The 21,665-nt window shown below is 45.7% G+C and overlaps 1 protein-coding gene across 1 annotated transcript in view; it reads left to right on the top strand.

Moving 5' to 3' along the window:
- Window positions 1–21,665, top strand: part of LOC124552361 (suppressor protein SRP40) — a 305,872-nt gene that overhangs the window by 229,931 nt on the left and 54,276 nt on the right. The window contains exon 3 of the mRNA XM_047126627.1: window positions 6,559–6,616. Within this exon, the coding sequence (XP_046982583.1) occupies window positions 6,559–6,616 (58 nt within the window). The remainder of the gene's footprint in view (window positions 1–6,558; window positions 6,617–21,665) is intronic.

Raw genomic sequence — 21,665 nt, 5'->3', positions numbered from 1 at the left:
AATGATTTAGCTCTGTTGAACACTGACCCTGACATTGATTGTCCTATTGACGACGTCATTAACCAATTTGCCAGGAAGAATAGGTGCATGGAATTAATTATTTAAGGAATAGAACGCAACTGTAACTTTTTGTATCATAAGATGGCATTGTCTTGTATATATGTATAATCAGTTTAAATAATATTTACTTAAACTTTGCATATGACTTGACTATTTTTTTATAAGTGTAAAAGTAAAGGTGGCTCAAGATACCTTCAGCGCTCCGTCCTTGAGGTTGTTCTGTATCTGGCACTACAGGATTTAATCCGGCATGAAGACAAAGGTGAAAAGGAGTAGAGTAACGGACGGTAAGAATTTACTACAATTCACTGCGTCCGGGGACAGGAGTGGATAGCCACCTATTGCTAAATCCCCGCCTACAGACCGCTCCAAACTGCTTTGTTGGCTCCCCTTTGTTTGCTCCCGGGTGAGGGGATAAGAAACACGCTTTGGAGGGCTTTGTTTTGCTCAAAGAGTTTGCCCAACTGGCAGCAAGATTAATGTCCTGGATTTAGACTCTAAATCCATTTTATGCTTCAGAGCCGAAATACGGCTCTCCTTTTTCCTTAGAACTCTATATAAATTAGTTTTTTATACATCCGAATTCTGTAATAACTCAGGGTCTCTCTCTCTCTCTCTCTCTCTCTCTCTCTCTCTCTCTCTGCTTTGGCAGCGCAAGAACGTTTCGACACTTGTACGACATCTTCTGTGACTCCCATTCTACATGTGTGGTACAGTATGCTTCCTATTCACGTATTCCAGTTTTTTCAGGTTCTGTTCGCCTGTGAAACACGTGAAGACTGGCTGCTTATAAACTTCTGTGTGAACTGTAACTATCCTTATCTTTCAGAGTGAATTTTCACCCTGCAGCGGAGGGTGCGCTGATGTGAAACCTCCAGTCAGATTGAAACTGTGTGCTGGACTTGGGATCGAAACTGAGACTTTTGCCTTTCGCGAACGAGTGCTCTATCCACTCTTAGGAAGTGTCAAATCAGTGCACAGTCCGATGCAGGGTGAAAATACCGTTTGGAAACAATCTTCCCACTCTGCAGCTAAGCCACGTCTCTGCAGTATCATTTCTCCCAAAAATGCTGATCCCATACGGTGTATAGGAAGTTTTTGGAAGGTAGGAGGCGAGGTACTGGCGAGAATAAAGCTTTGAGAAATCGTGCTTGGGTAGCTCGGTGGGTAGAGCTCTTGCCTGAGAACGGCAAGGTTCGAGTGCGGTCCAGAACACAGATTTAATCTGCCAGGAATTGTCAGGTTAATCTTGTCTTCACGCAATCCATGCAGAGCGATACATTGGGGGCTGTAGCATAGTCCTAGAGTCTTCACTTACTATTGGTTCTTCAGACTATGGAAGTAAGCTGTCACCAGATAGTTTACGTCTGCCAGTTCAGTTTTTTCGCCACCTCCGTGGCACTCCCCCATGGTTCAAAGAAACCTGTGAGTATTAGTACTGCCCTTCGGTGTACATGTGCGATATCCCCTGTTAGTCCTGTTTGTTACGGATGCCACACCTTGAACGGTATTCCAGCATCTGTAGCAACGATGGGTGTTGTAAGTGATCTCCTTTGCAGATGTACTGCATTTCCATAATATTCCACAAATGATTCAATGCCTGCCACCTACTACACTACTGTATATTAAAATTGGTACACCACGAAGATGACGCGCTACAGATGCGAAATTTAACCGACAGGAAGAAGATGCTGTGATATGCAAATGATTAGCTTTTCAGAGCATTCACACAAGGTTGGCGCCGGTGGCGACACCTACGACGTGCTGACATGAGGAAACTTTCCAACCAATCTCTCATACACCAACAGCAGTTGACCGGCGTTGCCTGGTGAAACGTAGTTGTGATGCCTCGTGTAAGGAGGAGAAATGCGTACCATCACGTTTCCGACTTTGATAAAGGTCGGATTGTAGCCTATCGCGATTGCGGTTTACCCAGTCGCGACATGGCTGCTCGCGTTGGTCGAGATCCAATGACTGTTAGCAGAATATGGGACGGTGGGTTCAGGAGGGTAATACGGAACGCCGTGCTGGGTTCCAACGGCCTCGTATCACTAGCAGTCGAGATGACAGGCATCTTATCCGCATGGCTGTAACGGATAGTGCAGCCACGTCTCGATCCCTGACTCAACAGATGGCGACGTTTGCAAGACAACAACCATCTCCACGAACAGTTCGACGGCGTTTACAGCAGGGTGGACTATCAGCTAGGAGACCGTGGCTGCGGTTACCCTTGACGCTGCATCACAGACAGGAGCACCTGCGATGGTGTACTCAACGACGAACCTGGGTGCACGAATGGCAAAACGTCATTTTTTCGGATGAATCCAGGTTCTGTTTACAGCATCATTATGGTCGCATCCGTGTTTGGCGACATCGCGGTGAACGCACATTGGAAGCGTGTATTCGTCATCGCCATACGAGCTTATCACCTGGCGTGATGGTATGGGGTGCCACTGTTACACGTCTCGGTCACCTCTTATTCACATTGACGGCACTTTGAACAGTGGACGTTACATTTCAGATATGTTACGACCCGTGGCTCTACCCTTCCTTCGATCCCTGCGAAACCTACATTTCAGCAGGATAATGCACGACCGCATGTTTCAGGTCCTGTACGGGGCTTTCTGGGTACAGAAAATGTTCGACTGCTGCCCTGGCCAACACATTCTCCAGATCTCTGACCAATTGAAAACGTCTGGTCAATGGTGGCCGAGCAACTGCATCGTCACAATACGCCAGTCACTACTCTTGATGAACTGTGGTATCGTGTTGAAGCTGCATGGGCAGCTGTACCTTTACACGCCATCCAAGCTCTGTTTGACTGAATGCCCAGGCGTATCAAGGCCGTTATTACGGCCAGAGGTGGTGGTTCTGGGTACTGATTTCGCAGGATCTATGCACCAAAATCGCGTGAAAATGTAGTCATGTCAGTTCTAGTATAATATATTTGCCCAATGAATACCCGTTTATGATCTGCATTTCTTCTTGGTGTAGCAATTTTAATGGCCAGTAGTGTATTCCACAAATGACCCAAGGCCTGCCACCTACTACATCTACCACTGAGACTATGCGACACGATTTCACAGCGCTACAAATTATTCCTCTCAATTATTTGTACGGGGTTATTGATTCTATTTATGACTACTGATATTTTCGTCATAGCATATCAGGTATCTGAGTTTGTGAAGTGCGCGATTTTACATTTCTCATTCCCGGGTTCGATTCCCGGCGGGGTCAGGGATTTTCTCTGCCTCGTGATGGCTGGGTGTTGTGTGCTGTCCTTAGGTTAGTTAGGTTTAAGTAGTTCTAAGTTCTAGGGGACTGATGACCGTAGCAGTTAAGTCCCATAGTGCTCAGAGCCATTTACATTTCTCAATAGCTGAAGTAACTTGGTAATTTCATGCACCACTTTTGACATGTTACTAATACATGGCTGGATGTCTGTGCACCTTGTTTTCAGGGAGTAATTGACCTCCCCCCCCCCCCCCCCCCCCGTTCCCACACACTTACGATCCTTTAAAATGCACACATTTCTCTCGACGGGACATTCACAATTGATACTCATCATGGATCATGAAATCCACTGCAGTTGCATACATTTTTTCCTAAAAAGGAAAGACTGAATGGACATGGCGTGGGTAATTTCCACTCAATTTTGAGCAAAAGCATGTTTTTGACCCATCTCAATGTTTATGACATTATATCTCCCGAACAATCGGTCACACAATGGTATAATTTTGCAGGTACATCCGGTGGTATATGTCGAAGATGGCTGCAAAGCTAGGTTGCGAATAGAGTCGGTAGAAAGACGTAATAAATTAAAACATCAAGTCTGTTCCTCACTTCTGCTGCACAAACAACGAAAATGTAGAACGTGATTAACTTTTTTTCCTTTCATCACTTCGGGGGGTGTGAACGACGAAAACTTTGAAATTATGTGTAAAATTGGTGGAAGTCGCTAAATGCTCTGGTACCTCAAATAGCGCATGAAAGAAGTCAGAGTATTTGCGAGCCGTCCGTTTTGCTGCCTCAGGGTTAACACACAAATACTAACTGTAATACTTCTCTTTAAGCTTTCTGCATGAGGTTATACACTTAAGAGGCAAAACATTATCTACATGTACACCTACATCCATACTCCGCAAGCCACCTGACGGTGCGTGGCGGAGGGTACTTTGAGTACCTCTATCGGTTCTCCCTTCTATTCCAGTCTCGTATTGTTCGTGGAAAGAAAGATTGTCGGTATGCCTCGGTGTGGGCTCTAATCTCTTTGATTTTATCCTCATGGTCTCTTCGCGAGATATGCGTAGGAGGGAGCAATATACCGCTTGACTCCTCGGTGAAAGTATGTTCTCGAAACTTCAACAAAAGCCCGTACCGAGCTACTGAGCGTCTCTCCTGCAGAGTCTTCCACTGGAGTTTATCTATCATCTCCGTAACGCTTTCGCGATTACTAAATGATCGTGTAACGAAGCGCGCTGCTTTCCGTTGGATCTTCTCTATCTCTATCTCTTCTATCAACCCTAACTGGCACGGATCCCACACTGCTGAGGAGTATTCAAGCAGTGGGCGAACAAGCGTACTGTAACCTACTTCCTTTGTTTTCGGACTGCATTTCCTTAAGATTCTTCCAATGAATCTCAGTCTGGCATCTGCTTTACTGACGATTAATTTTATATAGTCATTCCATTTTAAATCACTCCTAATGCCTACTCCCAGATAACTTATGGAATTAACTTCTTCCAGTTGCTGACCTGCTATATTGTGGCTAAATGATATTGGATCTTTCTTTGTATGTATTCGCAGCACATTACACTTGTCTACATTGAGATTCACTTGCCATTCCCTGCACCATGCGTCAATTCGCTGCAGATCCTCCTGCATTTCACTACAATTTTCCATTGTTACAACCTCTCGATTATGACCACGTACTTAATAGCTTCTTTATCCGTCTTTGGAATGAAATACATCATTGATACTGCGTATCAGGAAAGCGACAGATGGTAGGTTTGTGGGGGTATGTGGCGTTAAATGTCTACGCACAGGACATGTAATTCGCCAAAATAACGGGCCGCTGATTTGTGCATGCGGTGATGCCACCCGACAGCGACCCAGATGGATTTCAGAGAATTTACATCGGGCGAAGTTGGTCGCCGAGACATCCACGTCAGTTCACTATAGTACTGCTCAAACCTCTGTAGCATTGTTCTGGCTTCGAGACACAGACAACTATACTGCCGAAAGATGACACCGCTGTCGTGGAAGGCACCAAGCATGAAGGGATGCAGGTGGTTCGCAGTTGTCGGCGTGTCTTCGATTACTGCCACAGGTCCCATAAGAGCGCAGCAGAAAGTCCGTCATAGCATAATACTGCTCCCGCCAAACTGTATCCCTGGCGCGCTGCACGTTTCGAGCCGCATTGCACCTCGATGACGCCGTTTGTGGTGACTCGACCTAAAGTAGCAAAAACTTTATTCACCCGAAGAGCCGGTACATTTCCATTGATGAAGGTCGAATTCCGGTGGTTCCGTTCCCACTGCGATCGTAATTGACGATGTCGTTGGGTCAACATGTGGACACGTGGGCGTGGTCTGCTGCGAAGCTCCACGTTCAACAGTGTACGATGAACGGTGAGCTCCGAAACACTTGTGCGTGCACCAGCATTGTGCTCTTTAGGGAGAGATGCCACAGATCAGCACCTATCCTACTTTACAGAGCAGACAAGCCTGAGAACCTCACATTCTGCGAGAAGTCGTGAACTTCCAACCATTTAGAGACTAGCGGTAGCTTCACTGTCCTTCTACCTCTTTTCGTAGATGCTCACGACTGTAGCAGGTGAACATTCGAGCAGGTTCACCGTTTCATGATAATCTTCCACAGGCTGTACTTAATAATAGTCTGTCCTTTGTCAAAGTCGCTTATCTCAATTTGCAGCTCATGTCTTCGCTAGGGTTATCCCCCGTCCGTTTCCGCTCCGCTTACATACTTTCGTCACTGCGTCACATGCCCGCAACGTTACCATGCCGACATCCACCGTCGCGGTGGGCAGTTGTCATCGTGTATTGGCTTGTCAGTGTAGATCTCTTAATGATTACATTGTTATAACATTTTAAACTCTTGAATCAGTCAGTAATTACGCGAGCTCGCAGGAGAGCTTCCGTAAAGTTTGGAAGGTAGGAGACGAGATACTGGCAGAAGCAAAGCCGTAAGGACGGGGCGTGAGTCGTGCTTGGGTAGCTCAGTTGGTAGAGCACTTGCCCGCGAAAGGCAAAGGTCCCGAGTTGGAGTGTCGGTCCGGCACACAGTTTTAATCTGCCAGGAAGTTTCACATCAAATTTTTGCTTCCCTTTTGCAAGCCATTAGACAGGAAACCTATAGCTGGTACCAGGTTCTCAGCTACAGTCGCCTGGTAATACGGATGTTATAGATTACTGCTTTAACTGACCATAACTGAGTCTATATGCCCGACATGACAGTATATTTTCTTTGTTTCCGCAGTTCCTGTCTGCGCTGATGCTGAAGGACTACGAGGCAGCCCTCAAGTACTGCAAGCTCAGTAAGTATCCCAGCCACATCAGTACTCATCACCATTACTTTGTATACAGTAGTCTAACTTAGCTTGCGACGCGTGCCATGGAATGAGAACATTTCAAAAGGTTACTAAAAGGCTGGATTACGGTGGGTGGGAGGAAGAAGCGGTGAGATGTAGTATGTGGAGCAGGGAGCAGGGAAGGCAGAGAGGGGAAGACCCACCACAAAGAAAAAAACAATAAAATGCAGACTGCCTTCCCACATTCAGGCGGAAACGACAGAAAGAAACAACCCTGTGCGCGGACTATATTAAACAGATAGAAAAAAAATTATACAGGATGTTCGGAAATTCCTGATACAAACTTCTAGGACATGTAGAAGGGAGTGAGTACATCACATTTTGAATAGGAACCAATGTCCAGAAACGTACCGGTTCCCTTCTAGGACGGCTTCAATTCAGATGTTTAACTCATTCACTTCCGCCTGGGGAACTGAATTAGGCGTGACGCAGTACATTTAAAGGTGGCAATTCGAATGAAAACATATGACTTAAGCATATTTTTTTGTTGTTGTGGTCTTCAGTCCTGAGACTGGCTGGATGCAGCTCTCCATGCTGCTCTATCCTGTGCAAGCTTCTTCATCTCCCAGTACGTACTGCAGCCTACATCCTTCTGAACCTGCTTAGTGTATTCATCTCTTGGTCTCCCTCTACGATTTTTACCCTCCACGCTACCCTCCAGTACTAAATTGGTCATCCCTTGATGCCTCAGAACATGTCCTACCAACCGATCCCTTCTTCTAGTCAAGTTGTGCCACAAACTTCTCCCCAATTCTATTCAATACCTCCTCATTAGTTATGTGATCTACCCATTTAATCTTCAGCATTCTTCTGTAGCGCCACATTTCGAAAGCTTCTATTCTCTTCTTGTCCAAGCTACTTATCGTCCACGTTTCACTTCCATACATGGCTACACTCCACATAAATACTTTCAGAAACGACTTCCTGACACTTAAATCTATACTCGATGTTAACAAATTTCTCTTCATCAGAAGCGGTTTCCTTGCCATTGCCAGTCTACATTTTATATCCTCTCCACTTCGACCATCATCAGTTATTTTGCTCCCCAAATAGCAAAACTCCTTTACTACTTTTTTAAGTGTCTCATTTCCTAATCTAATTCCCTCAACATCACCCGACTTAATTCGACTACATTCCATTATCCTCGTTTTGCTTTTGTTGATGTTCATTTTATACCCTCCTTTCAAGAGACTCCCCATTCCATTCAACTGTTCTTGCAAGTCCTTTGCTGTCTCTGACAGAATTGCAATGTCATCGGCAAACCTCGAAGATTTTATTTCTTCTCCACGGATTTTAATTCCTACTCCAAATTTTTCTTTTGTTTCGTTTACTTTTTGCTCAATATATAGATTGAATAACATCGGGGATAGACTACAACACTGTCTCACTTCCTTCCGAACCACAGCTTCCCTTTCATGTCCCTCAACTCTTATAACTGCCATCGGGTTTGTGTACAAATTGTAAATAGCCTTTCGCTCCCTGTATTTTACCCCTGCCACCTTCAGAATTTGAAAGAGAGTATTCCAGTCAACATTGTCAAAAGCTTTCTTGAAGTCTACAAATGCTAGAAACGTAGATTTGCCTTTCCTTAATCTTTCTTCTAAGATAAGTCGTAGGGTCAGTATTGCCTCTCGTGTTCCAATAAACTGATCTTCCCCGAGGTCGGCTTCTACCATTTTTTCCATTCGTCTGTAAAGAATTCGTGTTAGTATTTTGCAGCTGTGACTTATTAAACTGATAGTTCGGTAATTTTCACACTGTCAACACCTGCTTTCTTTGGGATTGGAATTATTATATTCTTCTTGAAGTCTGAGGGAATTTCGCCTGTCTCATACATCTTGCTCACCAGATGGTAGAGTTTTGTCAGGACTGGCTCTCCCAAGGCCGTCAGTAGTTCTAATGGAATGTTGTCTACTCCCGGGGCCTTGTTTTTGTTTGTATTAACACTTAATCATTACATATTTACATTGTTTCGAAACAAACAAAAACCCAGCGTACTGTACGTATAGAACAGTACTGATGCATTACAACAACTGCTCGATGTGGCGACCACCACCGTTGTTACAGACACTGCAACTACAAAGCATGTTCTGATATACACTCTCCATCCCACCTCGCGAGTCTCTTCAGTTTCTAGTCCAGCAGCCAGAACTCATACCAGCAGATCAGATTCTCCTCTTTCTCTGCGGGAGTCTCGTAAATTAAACTTTGTAGACGTTAAGTGACACCAAGTAACCGTTTGACGTACTACAGGTATTACCGTATACCATGTTGCATTCCAGGACAAGCAACTCTGAGACTTTTCTCTTTCCCTCAGCAGACCTGGACGCGTTACACATCTGAACTGACGCCGTCGTCGAACGGACAATGGTTCTTATGCAAAATGTTCTGTACTCGATGCCCTCTACAAGTCTCTAACGGAAATTTCAGAACACCCTATACAAACACACATCAAAAAAAGTTTTGCATTACCTCGGTTCCGAGAGTTCCGGAACCTGTACAGAAAATTGTAATAGAGATCAACATGAACATCATTTCCGCCCTTTTTATTGCTCATGAAAACCACATATTGCTTGTTGTACCACCATACAGCGAGACCTTCAGAGGTGGTGGTCCAGACTGCTATACACACCGGTACCTCTAATACCCAGTAGCACGTCCTCTTGCATTGATGCATGCCTGTATTCGTCGTGGCACACTACCCACAAGTTCATCAAGACACTGTTGGTCCAGATTGTCCCACTCCTCAACGGGGATTCGGCCTAGATCCCTCAGAGTGGTTGGTGGGTCACGTCATCCATAAACAGCTCTTTTCAGTCAATCCCAGGTATGTTCGATAGGGTTCATGTCTGAAGAAAATTCTGGCCACTCTAGTCTAGCGATGTCGTTATCCTGAAGGAAGTCATTCACAAGATGTGCACGATGGGGGCGCGAATTGTCGTCTATGAAGACGAATGCCTCGCCAATATGCTGCCGATATGGTTGCACTATCGGTCGGAGGATGGCATTCACGTATCGTACAGCCGTTATGGCGCCTTCCATGACCACCATCGGCGTACGTCGGCTCCACATAATGCCATCCCAAAACAGCAGGGAACCTCCACCTTGCTGTACTCGCTGGACAGTGTGTCTAAGGCGTTCAGCCTGACCGGGTTGCATCCAAACACGTCACCGACGATTGTCTGGTCGAAGGCATATGCGACAATCATCGGTGAATTGAACGTGATGCCAATCCTGAGCGGTCCATTCGGCATGTTGTTGGGCGCATCTGCACCGCGCTGCATGGCGTCGAGGTTGCAAAGATGGACCTCGCCACCACGTCGGCAGTGAAGTTGCGCATCATGCAGCCTACTGCGCTCAGTTTGAGTCGTAACACGACGTCCTGTGGCTGCAACAAAAGCATTATTCAACATGGTGGCGTTGCTGTCAGTGTTCCTCCGAGCCATAATCCGTAGGTAGCCGTCATCCACTGCAGTAGTAGCCCTTGGGCTGTCTGAGCGAGGCATGTCATCGACAGTTCCTGTCTCTCTGTATCTCCTCCATGTCCGAACAACATCGCTTTGGTTCACTCCGAGACGCCTGGACACTTCCCTTGTTGAGAGCCCTTCCTGGCACAAAGTAGCAATGCGGACGCGATCGAACGGCGGTATTGACCGTGTAGGCATGGTTGAACTACAGACAACACGAGCCGTGTACCTCCTTCCTGGTGGAATGAGTGGAACTGATCGGCTGTCGGACCCCCTTCGCCTAATAGGCGCTGCTCATGCATGGTTGTTTACATCTCTGGGTGGGTTTAGTGACATCTCTGAACATTCAAAGGGACTGTGTCTGTGATACAATATCCACTGTCTTCAGGAGTTCTGGGAACCGGGGTGATGCAAAACTATTTTTGATGTGCGTGTATAGGGATATATAAGGTGCTACAGGAGGAATGGTAACACTCAGGGATAGGCAGGAACAATCATTTGAAGCGAAACAGTCTAGTAAACATGGGTTCTAAGATGCATGCCTTAAGAGTTATGAGCACCTGTTCAGTAGAAGACATGTGTTTCACTGTAGAAAAGATGAACAAGTTCTCATACTTCATAAGGTATGCGTTTTAGAGCCATCATTTACCAGATTTTTTTGCTTCAAATAATCATTTCTGTCATATCCTGTGCAGAGATTCTTACATGTGGTACCTTAATATGTTCGTTGTTTCTTCTCTGCATTCAAGAGTCTTCCCACAGCCAGGTCACAAACTTTACAACCTGATGTTTTCTGGACGACCGTAACTGCACCACTAAGTGGACTACGCCTGTCAGTATAGACTAACCGTTTTGCGTCCATGCATCTACGTGTCAATACTTGGTCTGCTTCCTAGGGGGAAAACAGATAAACATTAATGGCTTCTTCCTGTCACATGTACTTGGAGGTACTAACCAAACTAAAAACATCATACTTATAATGGCTACAATTATTACTGTGCAAACGAAGTAAATACAGATGTAATGTTGTTCAGTACTCCGTCCTCAGTCACCAGTAGAAATATCTGCGCTTTACCTGTCACGCCCTATGTATATACATGCGTATACATATTTCATTCATATTTGTATACATATTTCATTTGTATCTCTAGCGAATTTTGCCTTGCAGTTTCATATAAATTCTGAAGAAACTTCTAATTCTACCAGTAAGTGACTGTCGTTTCGAGGAAAAAGAACTGTCGCTGCCAACTGTCTCATTCTCCACTGTTTTACACCATACAACTCTAGGGAGAACATTACCCATATCTGAGGCACTCAGTCGTGTGGTACGAATTTTGGCCCGAGACAGAATGATTGGCTCCTTCTGACGCATTGATCAATCCATACGTTTAATATATACCAAGTCAGCTATTTGCCGGCAGGAATCAGACACAGGTCGTTTTCGGACGTTTGTAGACGTCAGCCCTTCTCATCGTAATCCACTTAATTATAGGCCCATATCGTTAACGTCGATATGCAGCAGAGTATTGGAACCTATATTGTGTTCGATTCGAACATTATGAATTACATCGAAGAACAGACAGAAATTCCGAAATCAGATACTGGATTGTAAGGCGTACCCAGGAGCAGACAAAGGGGGGGGGGGGGGGGAGGATTGGTTTGGTTTGGGGGAGGAGACCAAACAACGAGGTCATTGGTCTCATCGGCTTAGGGAAGGACTGGGAAGGAAGTCGGCTGTGCCCTTTCGAAAGAACCATCCCGGCAAATGCCTGGAGCGATTTAGGGAAATCACGTAAAACCCAAATCAGGATGGCCGGACGTGGGATTGAACCGTCGTCCTCCCGAATGCGAATCCAGTGTGCTAACCGCAGCGCCATCTCGCTCAGTGCCTCGAAGAAAACGGTCTATTGACACACAGTCAACATGGGTTTAGAAAACATCGTTCTCGTGAAACACAACTAGCTCATTATTCGCATGAAGTGTTGAGTACTATTGACAAGGGATTTCAGATCGATTCCGTATTTCTGGATTTCCGGAAGGCTTTTGACACTGTACCGAACAAGCGGCTTGTAGTGAAATTGCCTGCTTATGGAATATCGTCTCAGTTATGTGACTGGATTTGTGATTTCCTGTCAGAGAAAAATGGTTCAAATGGCTCTGAGCACTATGGGACTTAACATCTATGGTCATCAGTCCCCTAGAACTTAGAACTACTTAAACCTAACTAACCTAAGGACATCACACAACACCCAGCCATCACGAGGCAGAGAAAATCCCTGACCCCGCCGGGAATCGAACCCGGGAACCCGGGCGTGGGAAGCGAGAACGCTACCAGACGACCATGAGATGCGGGCTCCTGTCAGAGAGGTCACAGTTCGTAGTAACTGACGGAAAGTCATCGAATAAAACGGAAGTGATTTCTGGCGTTCCCCAAGGGAGTGTTAATGGCCCTTTTGCTGTTCCTTATCGATATAAACGAATTGGGAGACAATCTGAGCAGCCGTCTTAGGTTGTTTGCAGATGACGCTGTCGTTTATCGACTAATAAAGTCATCAGAAGATCAAAACAAATTGCAAAACGATTTAGAAAATGTATCTAAAGGGTGCGAAAATTGGCAGTTGGCCCTAAATAACGAAAAGTGTGAGGTCATCCCCATGAGTGCTAAAAGGAATTCGTTAAACTTCGGTTACGCGGTAAATCAGTCTAATGTAAAGGCCATAAATTCAACTAAATACCCAGAAATTACAATTACAAACAACTTAAATTGGAAGGAACATACAGAAAATGTTGTGGGGAAGGCTAACCAAAGACTCCGTTTTATTGGCAGGACTCTTAGAAAATGTAACAGATCTGCTAAGGAGACTGCATACACTACGCTTGTCCGTCCTCTTTTAGAGTACTGCTGCGCAGTGTGGGATCCTTACCAGATAGGACTGACGGAGTACGTCGAAAAAGTTCAAAGAAGGGCAGCACGTTTTGTATTATCGCGAAATATGGGAGAGAGTGTCACTGAAATTACACAGTATTTGGGCTGGACATTATTAAAAGAAAGGCGTATTTCGTTGCGACGGAATCTTCTCACGAAATTCCTATCATCAGCTTTCTCCCCCGAATGCGAAAATATTTTGTTGACACCGAGCAGCATTGGGAGAAACGATCATCACGATAAAATAAGTGAAATCGGAGCTCGTACGGAAAGATATAGGTATTCGTTCTTTCCGCGCGCTATAGGAGATTGGAATAGTAGAGAATTGTGAAGGTGATTCGATGAACCCGCTGCGAGGGACTTAAATGTGATTTGCAGAGTATCCATGTAGATGTAGATGTAAATGTAGATGTAGATCGTGATCCCCACCCCTAGCGGAAGTAGGGGTATCTCCCTCCCATTGTATTTTTACGCAGGTAATGAGTCACGTATAGACAAAATTTGGTTGAAATTGCTTTAGACGTTCCCGAATTATGTTTTTTATGTCACTGCCATTTCAACCTAAATCGTCAGTCATAGAGGTGCTACGGGTATCTTGCAGTAATTTTTCAAGGTGGCAAGCGATACGTACGCCAATTGTAGTAGAAATTCCTTCAGGCGTTACAGAGATATGCCGACATGTTACTGTCACTTTTCTAGGTTTTTTTTTTTTTTTTTTTTTTTTTTTGGATAGGAAATTTTGCAGTACCGATCAGTAGCCTGAAACTTTCTCTGCCCTGTACGGCATCTTCTGTGACTATAAGTGTTCCCAAATCTCTCCTTGTCTCTTTCAGCTATCCCGTGGAGTTTTTTAATTCGAAAATGAAACTGAAAATTTTCTTGGTTAGACTAATTGTCATTCATTCTGTGAATATCAGCGTAAAACTGTATTCTCCTCTTCTTATTGTGTGTGTGATTGTTTCTGTATAAATCTTCATTTCTCCTCTTCGTCCTGGAGTTATCTTTGTTCTTTCGTGGTCCTAAATTTTTTTCTGAGTATTTTCCTTTCTTTTTTCCAGTGTAATACATTCTTGTGGGTACAGTGCTTTCGGTTGAATTACTGTTGCGTACTGTTCAATTTTTGCGTGGAACGATAATGGTCTTTAATTATATCGGCTTTGGGTGAGTTTGTATGTTAATTCTATTTTCTTTGGTCTTCCATTCTCCCACATACTTAAAGTTGTCAATTCGTCTCTTGCTTCTGTGTTGTGTTTGTACATATTTTCCTCAGTTGTGCATAATGTATTCTGTTTCCTCATACGACATTTGTAATCCGGTTCTATCTGCAATTATGGTACGTGTTTCTGTCATTATTTTTGCATCTCTTTTGCCCTTAGAAGATGTTGAGGTATCGTCAGCGAAAGCGAGGCATTTCACTTCGATTCCTCTTCTTCCTTGTCCTAGATGTATCATTTCTATGTTTTATCTTGTAGTCCTATATGCCAGACCCCCAGGAAATCGAATAGCAAATTGAAGGGAATCGGTGAGAGCCCATCTCCCTGCCGAGCTCCTCTGTTAGTGGAACTCTTCCTAGAATTTTAACATTTGCACTTTCATCTGTGAATGCCTGCTCGACTAATTGTCTGGTGGTTTTGTCGATGCCTGCTTCTTCCAGTTTTAAGAATAACGTCTGTCTGTCTGTCTACGGAACTGTTGGCTCTTTTGAAGTCAATGAAAGTAACGGCTGGGTTAAGGTTCCGTATTGCTCTGAACTTGAGGATTGTTTTCAAGTTAAAAAATTTGCTCTGAGCACGTTCTTCTTTTTGAACTCCGCTTGGTGCTCGCCAGTTGTGTGTTCTGCATGGCCTTCTATCTTATTTAGTAGTGCTTTTGATATATTTTTGTAGATGACTGGAAATAGAGACGGGCCTCGGTAACTGTTAGCGTCTGCCCTGTCTCCCTTGTTATCTAGCGAAGGGACTTGTGGTTTGTTTCCTATCCTCCGGTATTCTTTTGGATATCGCCATTTTGCCATGCACAGTATACTTTTCTCATGGAGGCATTCGACAGCTTTACAAACTTAGTCGTTTCTGAAATGCTTCCACCCTTCGCCAGAAAGCCAGTGATCACGCCCCTTCGGACGGTCAGATAAATCGCTCCGTTTCCGCATTATGGCGACGACAGCACTGTTTTCCGTGTCCCCCTGACGCCGTTTGTATACCTTCCAATGTTAGTGGTGCCACCTGTCATCTGTGAGTGGTTATTGCACGTTGATGTCGAACCTGGGCGGTGGACAGTTAATGTGACTCGGTTGTGTGATATTCCGTTTTCCCCTGGCGTTCTGTTGTTTCCCAGCTGGCCAGTGTACTGTTCAGTTTGATGCAGCGACGGTGGTTCTGAAAGTGAGTTTTCCTTTTGAGATTCTCTGAAAATAAGTCTTTGCGCTGGCTTCTCGCAGTTTATAAGCTTCTTGAAGTGTTACACTAGTAACTCGGAGTTGCTTTGGCCGTTGGTACTTAGTTTGCCTGTTGAATCTTTGAAGTGAAGGCTCCATATCCACATCCAGCGACGCCTATGGGTTGAGGATGACACGGCGACCCGTCGGTACCGTTGGAAGGAGTTTAGTTTTAGTTTTAAACCAAAACACGATGACGACTGCCCATCGCGACGTTGGATGTCGCCTGGTGACGTTGTGGGCATGTGACGCAGTAACGACAATATGTAAGCGGAGCAGACACGGTCGGGCCATCACCCTACCGAAGACGTGTGCTGCAAATAGCGAAACCCATTGAGATAAGGAACTTTGACAAAGAACAGCCTATTACACTACCGGCCATTAAAATTGCTACACCAAGAAGAAATGCAGATGATAAACGGGTATTCATTGGACAAATATATTATACTAGAACTGACATGTGAGTACATTTGCACGCAATTTGCGTGCATAGATCCTGAGAAATCAGTTCCCAGAACAACCACCTCTGGCCGTAATAACGGCCTTGATACGCCTGGCCATTGAGTCAAACAGAGCTTGGATAGCGTGTACAGGTACAGCTGCCCATGCAGTTTCAACACGATACCACAGTTCATCAAGAGTAGTGAGAGGCGTATTGTGAGCAGCCAGTTGCTCGGCCACCATTGACCAGACGTTTTCAGTTGGTGAGAGATCTGGAGAATGTGCTGGCCAGGGCAGCAGTCGAACATTTTCTGTATCCAGAAAGGCCCGTACAGGGCCTGCAACATGCGATCGTGCATTATCCTGCTGAAATGTAGGGTTTCGCAGGGATCGAATGAAGGGTAGAGCCACGGGTCGTAACAAATCTGAAATTTGACGTCCACTGTTCAAAGTGCCGTCAATGCGAACAAGAGGTGACCAAGACGTGTAACTAATGGCACCCAATACCACCACGCCGGGTGATACGCCAGTATGGCGATGACGAATACACGCTTCCAATGTGCGTTCACCGCGATGTCGCCAAACACGGATGCGATCATCACGACGCTGTAAACCTTTGTCAAAGTCGGAAACGTAATGGTACGCATTTCTCCTCCTTACACGAGGCATCACAACAACGTTTCACCAGGCAACACCGGTCAACTGCTGTTTTTGTATGAGAAATCGGTTGGAAACTTTCCTCATGTGAGCACGTTGTAGGTGTCGCCAGCGGCGCCAACCTTGTGTGATTGCTCTGAAAAGCTAATCATTTGCACATCACAGCATCTTCTTCCTGTCGGTTAAATTTCGCGTCTATAGCACGTCATCTTCGTGGTGTAGCAATTTTAATGGCCAGTAGTGTATTACGTACAGCCTGTGAACGAGTATCTCGAAACGGTGAACCTGCTCGAATGTTTACGTGCTACTGTCGTGAGCATCTACGAAAAGAGTTAGAAGAGCAGTGAAACTACCGCTAGTCTCTAAATGGTTGGACGTTCACGACTCTTCGCAGAATGTGAGGTTCGGAGGCCTGTCTGCTCTGTAAAGTAGGATAGGTGCTGATCTGTGGCATCTCTGGCGAAGGAGCACAATGCTGGTGCACACACACGAGTGTTTCGGAGCACACTGTTCATCGTACATTGTTGAACATGGAGACCCGCAGCAGACCACCCCTACGTGTCCACATGTTGACCCAACGACATCGTCAGTTACGATTGTAGTGGGCTCGAGGCCATCGGGATTCGACCGGCGATCGATGGATACGTGTAGGGCCTTCTGCTGAATCAGGTTTTTCTACACGAGGTCGATGGTCGTCTCTACAAACCCCATTATCGCCTTGAATGGCAGCTCGAACGTGCAGTGCACCACGGATGCAGGCTGGTGGGAGCAGTATTATGCTACGGGAGACATTCTCCTTTGCTTGCCTGGGACCTGTGGTAGTAATGGAAGACACGCTGATAGCTGCGAACCACCTGCATCTCTTCATGCTTGATGTCTTCCCCGACGGCGATGTCATCTCTCCACAGTATAACTATCCACGTCTCGGAGCCAGAACCGTGCTACAGTGGTTTGAGGAACAGTATACTGAACTCACGTTGATGGCTCGGCGACCAAATTCACCTATGGAACCCATGTAATCGCCATCGGGCTGCATCACTGCGCACATAAGTCAGCGGCCCGTTATTTGAAAGAATAACGTCACCTGTACGTAGACATCTAATGTCACATACCTCCAGAAACCTACCAACAAACTTTGGGATCCCTGGTACGCAGAATCAGTGATGTATTTCGTTCCAAAGGCGGTGGTTCAAATGGTTCAAATGGCTCTGAGCACTATGGGACTTAACATCTATGGTCATCAGTCGCCTAGAACTTAGAACTACTTAAACCTAACTAACCTAAGGACATCACACAACACCCAGTCATCACGAGGCAGAGAAAATCCCTGACCCCGCCGGGAATCGAACCCGGGAACCCGGGCGCGGGAAGCGAGAACGCTACCGCACGACCACGAGATGCGGACAAGGCGGTGGTCATAATGATTTGGTTCATCAGTGTATAATCTGTTACTAGCTTTTTACGTCTGTAATTACTTATCGCTACTTACAGGAGATAAGTACTTGTCATACAGACCCACCCAGATGTCCAAAAGTGTTGAGACACCCACCTCCAGAGCACAGGGAAGCACGCCGGGCTCTGGTGGAATTTGCCCGTCGTATGAAAGACTAGGGCCGGTGTGCCGATCTCTTCTCTATGTGGCTTTTAAGCCGTTTTCCACATCCCAGTACGTGAATACCGGGCTGGTACCAAAGTTCCACCTCACTTACACGTTTCGGAGACGTTCAGGAAATGTCTGGCGCTTTGATAGGGGATAAGACAAGACGCACACAGCTGGAGTGTGCAGTGTCCGTCCTGAGGGGATGTGGGGGGGGGGGGGGGGAGGTGGAGAGGGAACGAGATGCATGCGTTAGGAATGGCACCCGACGTTACACCACGACACAGACAAATTTGAATACAGTGAACAGATACGTCAGTAACCGGACGGACACTTCATAATTTCCTGAAAAAAAAAAAAATCTGGCACCTGGGGGATTTCAACACAGATCTCCTCCTTCACAGTCCAAAACCGTGACCATACAACCACAACGCACTCGCTATTCGAAGTTGCTTGATGTACATACTGAGCTTGAAACTTTAGTGTTTCTATTTTGTTTATTTTTTCAGAGTTCGCTACGCTTTCTTCCTGGTTTCATGCGTAAGCTGTGTTCAGTTTTTGACGGACTGTTCACTTTGCCACAGTACCACTAAATTCGACGGGGGAGAGTTTCTCTTGTCAGTATTGGAAGACAAACAATAAAATGTTCCCCGTCTCACGTCTGCTAACCCTGCAATGACCGCGCGCTACCTACCACTCTGCCCCTGACATTAGCGATAAACTTTACTTAGCTCACGGCCAAATTCACTAACGTCAATTACCATGAAACAAATCGTAAAATATTACTGTCTCTGTAAGTATTTTGTTTCTCTATGTAAACTGAAAGTACAGGGGAGAGAAAGGAAAGGAAAGGGAGGGAATTATTGATGTCAGCTGCATAGCGACTTGATCCGGAATCAGCGGCGGTAAGTGAAAATGTGTGCCGGACCAGGATTCTCCTGCCTATTAGGCAGGTGCTTTAACCACTGCACTACCCGGACACAGTATCTGCCGCAACTCAGCGGACTATCTCGGCACGCCTCCCACCTAGCGTCACCTGTTCGCAGTCCGTGCCCGAGTCCTCCTCGATTGTTTCTCAGAGATTCCCACAGGAGGTCAGACGTAATTGTGCACCCGCACGGAAGGAGGTGGATCCGTTGCCCCTCAGCTGCGAATCAGTTGTATTAATTCGTGGTGTCTAACCTTTCGGACATTTACCAAAACTGGCGGAAAAGTCCGAAGGAACAGACACCAAGAATTCGTATTTTTGTTACTAAAGAAGAAAATAATGTCTTAAGAAGCTCTTAACATTAGTTGTCGTTTTTGGATTCGGCTGTTGCTCGATGCGTACTATTATAAAGTACGGCTAACAACCGCGGGCCGGACAAATACTTGGTTCGCGACCCCCTCATGTCGGGCCGCCGCGTGTACCACCGGCGGCTCGCGCCGGACTCCGCCAATTACGCCACCCGCAATACAATACCGCGCGTCGTATTACCTACCAGCCAGGCGAAAGAACCGCTCTGAATGGAATTTTATGTCAACCTTCAACGAGACAACATTCCGAAAAACGACGATGTCGCATAATTTGTGATTAATCTACACCACTGTCCATTACAATTGCTACACCAGGAAGAAATGAAGATGGTAAACAGGTATTCATTGGACAAATATATCATACTAGAACTGACGTGTTACTACATTTTCACACAATTCGAATGCATAGATCCTGAGAAATCACTATCCAGAACATTCACCTCTGGCCGTAATAACGGCCTTGATACGCCTGGGCATTGACTCAAACAGAGCTTGGATGGAGTGTACAAGTACAGCTGCCCATGCAGCTTCAACACGATACCACAGTTCATCAAGAGTAGTTACTGGCGTATTGTGACGAGCCGGTTGCTCGGCCACCATTGACCAGACGTTTTCAATTGGTCAGAGATCTGGAGAATGTGCTGACCAGGGCAGCAGTCGAACATTTTCTATATCCAAACAGGCTCGTACAGGACCTGCAACATGCGGTCGTGCATTGTCCTGCTGACATGTAGCGTTTCGCAGGGATCGGATGAAGGGTAGAGCTACGGGTCGTAACACATCTGAAATATAACGTCCACTGTTCAAAGTGCCGTCAATGCGAACAAGAGGTGACTGCTACGTGTAACCAGTGGCACCACATACCACCACGCCGGGTGATACGCCAGTATGGCGATGACGAATACACGCTTCCAATGTGCGTTCAGCGCGACGTCGCCAAACACGGATGCGACCATCACGATGGTGTAAACAGAACCTGGATTCATCCGAAAAAATGACATTTTGCCGTTCGTGCACACAGATTCATCGCTGGGTACACCATAGCAGGCGCTCCTGTCTGTGATGCAGCGTCAAGGGTAACCGCAGCCATGGTCTCCGAGCTGATAGTCCATGCTGCTGCAATCGTCGTCGAACTGTTCGTGCAGATGGTTGTCTTGCAAACGTCCCCACCTGTTGATTCAGAGATCGAGACGTGGCTGCACGATCCGCTACATTCATGCGGATAAGATGCCTGTCATCTCGACTGCTAGTGATACGAGGCCGTTGGGATCCAGCACGGCGTTCTGTATTACCCTCCTGAACCCACCGATTCCATATTCTGCTAACAGTCATTGGATCTTGACCAACGCGAGCAGCAATGCCACGATATGATAAACTGCAATCGCGATAGGCTACAATCCGACCTTTATCAAAGTCAGAAACGTGATGGTACGCATTTCTCCTCCTTACACGAGGCATCACAACAACGTTTCACCAGGCAACGCCTGTCAACTGCTGTTTGTGTATGAGAAATCGGTTGGAAACTTTCCTCATGTCAGCACGTTGTAGGTGTCTCCACCGGCGCCAACCTTGTGTGAATGCTCTGAAAAGCTAATCATTTGCATATCATAGCATCTTCTTCCTGTCGGTTAAATTTCGCGTCTTTAGCACGTCATCTTCGTGGTGTAGCAATTTAAATGGCCAGTAGTGTAGTGTAAAATTATTTTACATGGTCTATCGTTGTTTTAAAAATAAAGGGTCAGTATATTAAAATACTAGTCTAGGGCGTTATAATACACACGTGCCCCATAGCGAGAAACAACAGTTTTCAGCACCGGCGTGAACGCGTTAATACAAGAGCTCTATTTGCAGTTGCGAATAAGGACAATCATCAGCTGTGTAACAAAGTGACGAAGATGAAAAGTTGTGCCGGCCCGGGACTCGAACCCACACTTCCCGCTTATCGCGACCGGTCGCCTTACTATTTGGCTATCCGAGCGCGACTCATTGCCATATGTTGTCAAGCATGTGTCTACAACATGTACTCATACGTCCATTATACAATGTGATTCACGAAGATACGCAAATATTTTAATATATTACATCTACAAGTAAAACTAAAGAAAAATGTATATACCAACTTAGGTCCGCAAATGTGTAGTTACGGAGTTGTGGCTAATAAAAGATTTCGCCTGAAA

Source organism: Schistocerca americana, chromosome 10 (genome assembly GCF_021461395.2).
Source record: "Schistocerca americana isolate TAMUIC-IGC-003095 chromosome 10, iqSchAmer2.1, whole genome shotgun sequence".
In the NCBI taxonomy this organism is placed as follows: Eukaryota; Metazoa; Arthropoda; class Insecta; order Orthoptera; family Acrididae; genus Schistocerca; species Schistocerca americana.
This window is presented reverse-complemented; position numbering and strand designations above follow the sequence as displayed.